Source organism: Haliaeetus albicilla, chromosome 19, assembly GCF_947461875.1.
Source record: "Haliaeetus albicilla chromosome 19, bHalAlb1.1, whole genome shotgun sequence".
Classification (NCBI taxonomy): domain Eukaryota; kingdom Metazoa; phylum Chordata; class Aves; order Accipitriformes; family Accipitridae; genus Haliaeetus; species Haliaeetus albicilla.
Genome location: NC_091501.1, coordinates 10,214,732 through 10,224,632, shown reverse-complemented (window position 1 = coordinate 10,224,632; position 9,901 = coordinate 10,214,732). Strand labels below are relative to the sequence as shown.

At 43.2% G+C, this 9,901-nt stretch overlaps 1 protein-coding gene across 1 annotated transcript; it reads left to right on the top strand.

Moving 5' to 3' along the window:
• The first annotated feature begins 2,473 nt into the window (after positions 1-2,473).
• STMP1 (short transmembrane mitochondrial protein 1) lies at positions 2,474-9,104 on the top strand. Its single transcript, XM_069807577.1, has 3 exons — positions 2,474-2,641; positions 6,205-6,258; positions 8,641-9,104. Exons 1-3 carry the CDS (start codon positions 2,627-2,629, stop codon positions 8,719-8,721), a joined length of 150 nt encoding a protein of 49 aa, XP_069663678.1. The 5' UTR covers positions 2,474-2,626; the 3' UTR covers positions 8,722-9,104.
• The last annotated feature ends 797 nt before the right edge of the window (positions 9,105-9,901 follow it).

The following is a 9,901-nucleotide window of genomic DNA, read 5'->3' as shown; positions in this document are numbered from 1 at the left end:
GGATTATGACTTCTATCATCCTCTGGCAGGACAAGCAGACAATGAAAAAAGCAAAGCAAATGAAAAGCAGGCCATGTAACCGACCCACCCCCAAGCAGGCAAAACAAAACCAGTGCCATGTAGCACAATGGACTCCTTCCACCCCCTGAACATTGCCCAGAACAGCATCACTGGTGTTGGAGACGGGGTGTCTTGTGTGCCTCTTCCCAATTCCTTCTCTTCTTCAAGGTCAAATAAATGCACTCCAAACAAATTACAGCCAATGCCCAGGTTGGAGTAAGTGCTGCCTGCTTATAAGACTCTCTGGTCTGTGGTGAAGGCATATTTGGGGGAGCTCAAAAGAAGAAAGCTTGTTTCTTTTTCTTTTTTTTTTTTTCCTCAGCTATAAAAGCATGACAGTTGCATTTATAGCTGTCAGACTGAGCTCTTCCTTCCAATAACATATGCCATCCACCATACCCACCCTCTACAGTCTCTAACTCAAAATGATTCAGCATTGGCTGATGTAAATGGAATGGATTTACTTTAAAGGAAATAATTATTTTTGGCTGCCCCATTAAATGCCACAGAGGAAATTCATGGCATGTAGGAAAACAACTGTGTATACTGTTGAGCCAAGACTGTCTAACAGATGTTGTACTCATTATAGTCTAAGCATAATAACATTTTTAATGAGCAGAAAACAGGAGAAGCTTTATCTCCCTGTGGTGATACTGTGGAGGCATTATTATTACTGAAAGCCTTGTCTCCTAATTTCTGACATGTGCTCGGGCTGGAGTCTGTAATATTATCGCAGCACTCTGATCCTGCACATATGTAGAAGACCTCAGCATTAGGAAAATAGTTATTACTAGGTGATTTTTTCCTGTTTTTAGAACCAAGCTCATTTCCAAGAGTTCTGGGAGCGCCATTCCAGAAGGCAAGGAATCCCAACCCTGGCTCTTGTGCCACATCCATCCAAACCTCTGCGTGCCATTTCCAGAAGTCAGCTCTGGCCCAGGGAGGGAAGTACAATACAGTAGCTTTGGGATAGCCTGAAATTCAGGAGAAAGTTGTCTCAAGTCCAGCTCCTCCCTACAGAATCACCAGGTCTAAAAAAGAAGTTACTTAGTATCTTTCAGTGCTTCCTTTTGTAGAATGGGAAGAAGATACTTCTTTACTTTGCCAGGGTACCTCCCCCAGAAAGGCAGGAAGCTACATGTTTTCTGTTAGATGGAGCATTTGAGCTTTCTGGAAACAGAGGCTTAGTTTCAGTAAACTTGGTTTCAGGGTAGAGTTGCTTAATAGTTCCACAATAGCCACGTGTTTTGTTTTGATTTTTTTTTTTTTTAAATCTGAAATGGTATGTGAAAAAGAGATTTGGAATACATTGCAATAAAAGTCTCCAATCTCTTACTGACTTTCAGCAGGTGAAATTTCCCTGTTATTAACTGCTCAAATCTCAATTAATTAAGCGTAACCATTAAAAGAAACTAACCCCAGTGTTACACAAAGGACAACTACTCTTCATTTTCTAATCGTGCTAGGAAAAAAAAAAAGGAAAGAAAAAAGGGAACACAGTTTTTTTGAAAGCTCTTGTGGGATCATAGGATGATTCAGGTGGGAATACCCCAGTCCAGCCGCCTGCTCAGGGCAGCGTCAGCTCTGAGTTTAGAGCGGGTTGCTCAAGGTTTAACCCAGCTGCGTCTTGAAAACCTCCGAAGGCAGAGACAGCACAATCTCTGGGCAATCTGGGCCAACTGCCTGCCTGTCTCCCGTGAGTGACAAAACCGTCTGTCCTTAAATCCAGCCCAGTCCACTCGTATCCTCTTGTCCCTGCTGTCTGTCACCCTCCCATGGTGCCCAGCTATGAAAAGCTTGGCTCCACCTCACCGACAGCCCCCCGGTAGGCCCTGGGGGGTGCCGTTAGGTCCCCCCTCGCACGAGTCCCGCTCCTTCAGCCTCTCCTTGCCGGGAGGTCTCCAGCCCTGATCAGTTCTGGGGCCTCTGCTGAGCTTGCTCCAACTTGTCCAAGTCTTTCCTATACTGAGGCCCCAAACCTGGCCATGGGTACCCTGGAGGAGGTCTAGCGAGTGCTCAGTAGGGAAGGAAAAAAAAAAAAGAAAAAGAAGACCTTTCTTTCAGCTTCCTCCAGCATGGGAGGCTGAGATTTCCCAAGCATCGAGGCAGGGGACAGCCAAACCATACGGGATTTCACCCGCATCCAGATGCCTAGCTCCCTGGTCCTTCCTCGAAGGCCCCAGCCTGAAGTCACCCGCAGCTAAAAACTCGAGCTCTCACTTCACCGCTCGGCGCCCCCCGGGCAGCCCCTCGGGAGCGGCAGGCTGGACGCCTCCCTGAGCAGGGGGAGGGAGGCCTTAAAAGACGGCCCGCCGCCCCCCTTGCGCGGTTCCTTATCCCCCAAAGCGGCTGGGACCGGCCGCCCCAAGCGTCGGCCTCCGGGAGGGCTCCCGGGGCCTGGCGGGGCAGAGGCCGCGGAGCCGCCCGAGGGGCGCGGGCGGGCGGTGCTGGGCCCACGCCCCCCCCATCGGGGGCGGTGAGGGCGGGCCGGCACCCGGAAGAGGAGCCGCCGCCCGCCTGACTTCCCCGGCAGGCAGGCGGGCGGGCGGGTGAGCAGGCGGTCGCCATGCTGCAGTTCTTGGTAAGGCTCCGCGGGGCGGCGGCGGCGCCGCCATTTCGCGCGGGGCGGAGCGAGGCGGGCGGGGGCGGTGGCGGGGCCGCTCCTCGGCCGAGGGGAGGAAAGTGTCTGTGTGCGGTCCCCGCCCGCGCCCCGCGGCGGGCTCCGGGGAGGCCCAGGGGGCGGGCGGCCTCTCGCCTCAGCGCCGCGCTCGCCGCTGCGCGCCTCGGGTGCTCCCGGCCCGGGGGGTGACTCGCCCCCGTGGCCGCGAAGGTGCTGACACGGGGCGGCTGCGCCCGGTTTTGGCTCTCCGTGTCCCTTCCCCGGCCCCTTCAAGCCCGCCCTGAGCCTTTGCGCGGCCTCGCCCCGCTTTTCGGTCCCCGCTCCCCGCAGAGCGGGGCCTTTCAGCTGCTCGGCGAACGAGACGTTCCTGCCTTGTTTTTCCTCCAAATCGTGCCCTTAATTTGCCTGAGGGGTTCAGCAGATTTTGCTTGCTCACGGTAATGCCCTCCTGCTGCTCACATTTCTTCGTACTGGCGTGTGTACGTCCCTCCTTTTGTGAGAGCGGTGGTCTTCGGTCCTTGCCATTTTGCTTTAAATATTTTTTTGCCTTTAAATATTTGGCACTGGAGATGGGGATTTTTGCATATGGAAGTTAAGGCAAGGGCTCGTGATTCATTACTGCCTTTCGTTAAATCCCCTTAGCAACAGCAGAATTAATGGACTAAATGGTTTCGTACTTTTGTCATTTTAATATTCCTTTCCGTGTTTCTGTGTCTTCCCCTAAACTCTTCTGGGTGTCTGAAGTTAGATACCTGGCTACTCTTCATTAAATACTTAATCGATGCTGGTATTTTTACTGCCAAGTGTGGAAATAAGTTACCTGACCAAAAAAGATGCTGGTTTCTGCTGTACCAAAGCGTGGAGACAGTCCCCCGTTTTTCATTGTAGTGTTGTGAGGGACACTCTAGGGTTTTAGCTGTGTTCAGGTATGTCCCAGTAGGTACAAATAATAAGTGATATTCTTTGACGTTTTGTTGGGGGAAGAGTAATTCAGCTGGCTACTAAGTTTCATACCAAGGGTTGATACAGAGCAAGAAGAAATGGCCTACTGTAAGTCCGGAGAGTCTTGCGTGGTTTTATGAAATGAATAAATAAGGCCTATTTTTTATCGCAACTTCAAAATAAAATGTAATAATAACTACAAAAGCCTCGGTCATTTCTGTAGCTGTCTTTTATAGTCTCTCTTCACTCCACTGAAAGCATTCAGTAGCAGTAAATACGCTTAGCCATTCTCAAGGTTTCTGTGTTTATCAACTCTGCTGCTTGCTGATAATGTTTTTTTTTGTTGCAGCTACTAGATGAAAATCTCTTATTAATTATGACTTCTTAATTAGTGCCTGAAAGTTAGAAAAAAGATGTACTAATTCTGGTTTTTTTCCTTCTTGGGGTGTAGATTGGGTGTTTGACTCTTGCTCTCCCTTGTTAGGGCTGTAACAGGGAGATAAAGGGATAATCTTGCAAACCATGTATTTTTGCTATCAAGAGTTAAGCACAAAATAAACATTTGTTTAAAATGCAACTTGATGCTGGGTAGAAATTGGAAGACCTTGAAGTCTAAATCAGCCCTGTTGTCCTTAGTTAACGTGCAAATTTTATTTGGCTATATGTTTTGCTGTATGCATAACTGAAGTCTAAATAGTGAAATGTTTTGCTCTGCTTCAATTGCCAGCTGTAAAGGTAAATGCAACTGGGTGGATTGCTCTTGAATGCAGTGCTAGACTTTTCAATAAAGGAGTACACTTAAAGGGAGGGCTGATGTCAGTAGCATCTGTACCAAATAAGTCTTATCTCACAGCAGAATATGATAGTTGTCCCATCTTTGGAAATATTCTAGGGTGAAAGTCTAGAAAACTGCTAATAAACAAGGACCAGGTTTGTGTTTTCAAGTGACTTCTCAGACAGTGCTAAAGATAGAGGAAACTTTCCTCTGCTAGAGTGATGCTCTGCATTAAGAGGAATCACAAGTCTGGCTTACATCAGTGCAATGTTTGTTAATATCTCCCAGAGTACTTCTTTAACTGATGATTAAAACCACAAGAGCAAATGATAACCAGTGCAGTACACACAAAAAGAACTCTACTTTTTCTTAAGTTGTTAAAGCTAAGCTCCTTAAAAAGTAATAATAAACAAAGAATAAGACCAAAAATCTGTTTAAGAAAATACTGAAGTAACTTTCAGTCATGACTCATTTGGCAGTTTTCAACCAATTTTAGTTTTCTATAGCTAGTTTTCGCCAGTGATGCTTAAGGAGTCTGAATCACTGAAAAGATGAGCTGTACTGTATCCTGCTTTGGGCATGGAAAAGATGACTAGTCAGTATGTGATGGCAAAGTTGTTATTGTGGACAGTGGTTTTATTTTTCTTAAAATATTTTATTTTGACAGCAGTGACCATAAGCAATAATAATTTTCTTAAATAGAACTGGCCTCAGCTGTCATATAGAGTGATTTTTTTTTTTTTTTTTTTACTGACAGTGAATGAAGGCACAATATTAGTAGTGTCCCCTTCCAAAATAGTCAAATGAGCTTTCAGAGTATAGGACCTACTTATTATGAAACATAACAATAAAAATAAAATGTAGGATCTTGGGGAGTTGCTGAATGAAAATGTCATCACCTGTCTTTGAAGAGAGGAATTTCTTTCACTCCAGGAGCATTGGTACACTTGAGGATTTTCCTCAGCTGGCAAACAGGGTCAGGGCCAAGAACTGTGCTTCTGTTTTGCTCTTGCTTTTCTTCCAGGGTGCATTTGCAGAGACACCCTTCAGCACCCATGAGTTTGCACCATTGTTAGAAGAGGTTGTGCCCTGCTTCCAACCAACAGTGCTTTCTTGCCTTAGAGGAGCCCCTAGGTCAGAGTGGATTTGGCTGAAAACTAATCTCTTAGGGTCGAAGGGGTCAGGAAGGTGCACAGTTGTTAGTTGTTGCAGAAGAGAAGTAGTGGGTTTACATCATTTTAAGTTGACAGAGGAGCTCTACTCTTAAACCTTTTAAAGTGAGACCGGGATCTTTTTGCAGTCAGAGCCTCTGTGCTGACTTTCAAGCTTGTGAATCTTTTTTTTTTTTTTTTTTTTTACTGTGTTATGTCTTTGTATATGTTTGTCCCTCTCTAGCATTGGGTATTGTTTTAGTGGGGTGTTGCTTTAGGCTTTCCAGGTGTGAACCACGAGCTCTGATATGTGGGTCCCTGCTGTTATCTTCCCCAATTTCATAGGAGTTACTGCCTTTGTGTGTGTGCAAAGAACTTTATAAACGTGATCATAGCCTGGTCCAGATAGTCTTGGAGATGTGTATTGAAAACACAACTGTGCTGTATTTTGAAAATAATGGTAAGGTTTTCCTGATGAGGAAGATGGGCAAAATTGCACCTATTGGAAGAAAGGTGAGAAATTAAGTAGGAGTGGAATTGAAATGCTTTAGTGTTCACATGACTTGCAATATTCCTTTTTTTTTTTTTTAATTTTAACCAATATGCTTTTGATGGAAGGATGTTAACTATTTTTTTTCTGCCTTTCTTCCATTTAGCTTGGTTTTACTCTTGGCAATGTGGTTGGGATGTATCTGGCTCAGAACTATGATGTAAGTATCCTTGTATTCTCAGAGTTAAACCTATTCTGAACTGAAAATATAAGGCTGTTTTCCCGCAGTCATAATTGTATCAGTCTTTATTTTGATGGTTTATTTTATTTAAGCAGAATGCAGATTGTACTGACTTTAGTTACAGGTGAACTTGAATGTAAATGAAACAAAAACATCTACCTCTGACATCTTCTCTGTGATAGAGTAAGGCTTGGAGCCTTAGCTGGTCTTAGGGTCCTAGAGCACAGATATGGTAAACAGTCATCGGCATAGATAGAGCCAGGAGAAACAGAAGAGGTTTAGTAGCTGCTCATGGATTGTACTGGCACTAAAATACTGGTTTCCTGACTCTGCCTGCTTATGGTGTTGTCCACTCAGCACACCTATTTGTTACTTAAAAATCCTTCAGAACATCTGAAATTTCTGTCTTCTGTAATAAAGAAAATGAGTTTTGCCAGCTTTTTTGGAAAATTCGGCCTCTGTTCCTACTTCAAACAGTATATCGACCCGCAGTCTTTCTTTCCTTCTTTTGTCACAGTGAGAAAAGAAAGAAAGTGAACTTTCTTTCCTCAGTTCTCACAGTGAACAGAGGTTTTCCACTGTGAGAGTTAGAGTAGAAGATTTAGAGCTGTGTCTTCAATACAAGCTTTTAATTTTTGCAGAGTCAGCAGAATCCCATGTAAGAGCAGTGCCACTTAGCTGTTTATAGGCTAGAGGAGTTAATGAAATTTAACATCAGTTTTATTCCTTTCTTATCTGATCTATATTAGCCTAGTTAAAAAAAAAAAAGCTGTTGAGGCTCAAATCTCTGATATTTATGTTTTGCTTTCCTCTCATCTTCAGTATTGAAGTCATCTTGCTTGCAGAATTCTTATTTTTTGCTCCGTGCTCATGCGCAAACTTTTATGAATCTTCCTGTCTAGTCACTCCAGAAAGAGTACTAATAAAAGGCTTGTTTCTCTTTCCAGTATATGTTTTACAGTGTTACGAAAATGTAACAATAAGAACATATTTGGGTGTATCAGTATGTGTTATAAGCATAGTATAGTGCTTTTCACGCAGCACCAATAAAGTATTGCCACAAGAGGGCAACTTATGCTTTTGATTTGCAGTAAATGGTTCCCTGGGAATGTAACACTGACTTGCAGGATGAACATGGTAATTTTGTTGCTGGTATCAAAGATGATTTGTTTTAGATGACATCTAAGATAAACTTGTCATAATGAGGTCCTAATTCTGCAGCTGTATGCACATGTGCTTGGTTATAAGCACATGGAGGGCTCTGCTGACAACAATGGAGTTCTCTTGGTATAGCTTAAATGTCACGTGTTACAGGCTGGGCTTTTAATGTCGTTTGCTCTAACAGAGCTTAACTTTGAAAGGCAAGCTAAGACAGAAACTTAACGGTATTACTTGTACTACCAGCCTCAAACCATCCAATGAGAGAACTGCAGTCTGTTTGGATTAACTTTCCTTCTGCTCTGTGGTCAGGTTACATATGAAGTAAAAGTCCATGATGTTTTTCACAACTACCAGTGGGAACTTTGCTTTACTTTCATTTTAGTCAGCTTGTAAAATCCTATGTTGTCAATTCCCAGTTTTGGCTAGAGTCATGAGGTAATTTATTCCCTACCCTAAAAAGTTGCTGCTCTTCTTTTTCTTTTTTTCTTTTTTTTTAAAGTTGTCAAAATTTACTATTGGATTGCTTTATCAAAATGCTTTTATTGGCAAGAGAAAGCTGAAGTTTTGAAGTTCACAAGCGGTAAATTGAATTTTCATTCAAGTGTGAAACTGCAAAAGGTTGCCAATTTGCAATGCAGTAGAATTTCCCAGTGGGGAATTTTGATTCCTACAAACTGGACCAGGAGAAGTAGTTCTTCATAAATTTCTTGAGAACATAATTTGCTGCTCTTGAACATCTCTTTTCTCTTGGTTTGTGACCAGTATAGTGCAATCTAATTTCCCCTCCGAAAGTCATTATTAAACTCTGCGCATCAGTGCTTAAATTAGCTTATTCTTGGCAGCTTGTTCTCTTTCAGTGAGGAAGCCAGACTGGTCTTACTAAGTTTCCTGTGAAGTGATCTTTTTTCCTCCCTCCTGTTCCCATCGCCACCGGCTGACTTTTAGTCTTAACAATCTAAAATATTTCCTGAAGCCTCATGTGAGGTGCTTTCATCTGCTGTTTGCTTGATGTTCTTTTGTTTTTAACCTCTGTGCAAGGTAACAGATCCTGGAAGCAAGTATCTCCTAGAAACCAGTTTAAATGTCATAGAATTTCTTGCTGTGTTTATGGTATTGTCTTTCCTGCTGAGGCTCATGTAGCTCAGGATTTTTTTGTTAATTTGTGTGGGTTTTGTTTGTTTTTTGTTTTTGTCTTTAAAGATTCCCAACATTGCAAAGAAGCTTGAAGATTTTAAGAAGGATGTGGAAGCTAAGAAGAAACCTCCCAGTGACAAGTCCTAAGAGAGCAATGTTACCCAGGTCACCTCCGTGCGTGCATCAAGGATGCAATTTACCTTTCAGGCAACAAAGATCAAGTAGAGGGTTGGCGTGGGAGGTTCCTCCACTTTTAGTCTCCAAGAGCTGGAATGTCATTCTTTTGAAAGAGCAGCCATGAACTTTTCCTGGGACTGATTTGCGAGGGTTTCAGAGTATGGATTTACAGCTGATATGTGACTGGATAAGATCGTTTGTATTTTTCGTTATTGCTTTTCCTAATATTTTGTAATCCATTTTTACCTGATCCAATTGGAGTCCTGTTAGTCCTGTTACTATGCGTACCTCACACTTTGTAATACCCTAGTTCTTAGAGCATCGCAAAAGAAATTAAATGCATCAAGAAGTAACTTTCAGGGTTTCTTGTCATTTGTTTTGAGCAGCAGTACTTCACTGTCCTTAAGATGAACATTCCATTATTGGAGATGGGAAGGTTCATTTGTCAAACTGTGAGACTGGAGGGAAGGGAGAAGCTTCTGCTTTTTCCATTATGTTAAATGATCACTTCCAGCAGAGTAGACTTTGCACAGATGTGGATGATTTCAAAAAGTGTAAAAGGCCATCAACTTGAACCTACGTTTCAAATTCATTGTTTCTTCTTTTATTGTCTATTCCTCTTCTTTCCCTTCTGCTTGGTTGCTTGAGGATGTCTTTGGAGTGATGGGAAGCATAGGAGAGAGAAGATTTATCTTCCATAAGTGGTAATCGGGGCTCGTGGAGGTCAGCAGTTATGTTGTGAATCGAAACCATTCACTTTATGTACTTAATGGTCCAGTTTGTGTAATTGTTTTAAGTATGCTTTTTTACTGCCTCTTGGTGTGGAACAAGGACTAGAGCTCAGTATTTCCATCAAGTATGTCTGGTATTCCCATTAATTCCTCATTCCTGTGCATGGTCTTCAGCCCGTTGCCTCTGCATTTGGTTCAGTTGTCTACCATGTATTTTTCTTAGGACTAGAACTATTTATCTGCTGTCCCCCTCATTATTTGTCTGGTATGCTCCTCTTCACCGACTGCTGCCACTAAAACCCCTGGTGTGTGAGAAAATACACATCGTATTGTAGCACTGTCCTCTTCTGTTTGAGTGGAAAGCAAAGTCTGCATTTGGAAATCATAGTTTTGCACAAATCCTGTTGTAAACTCTGAAG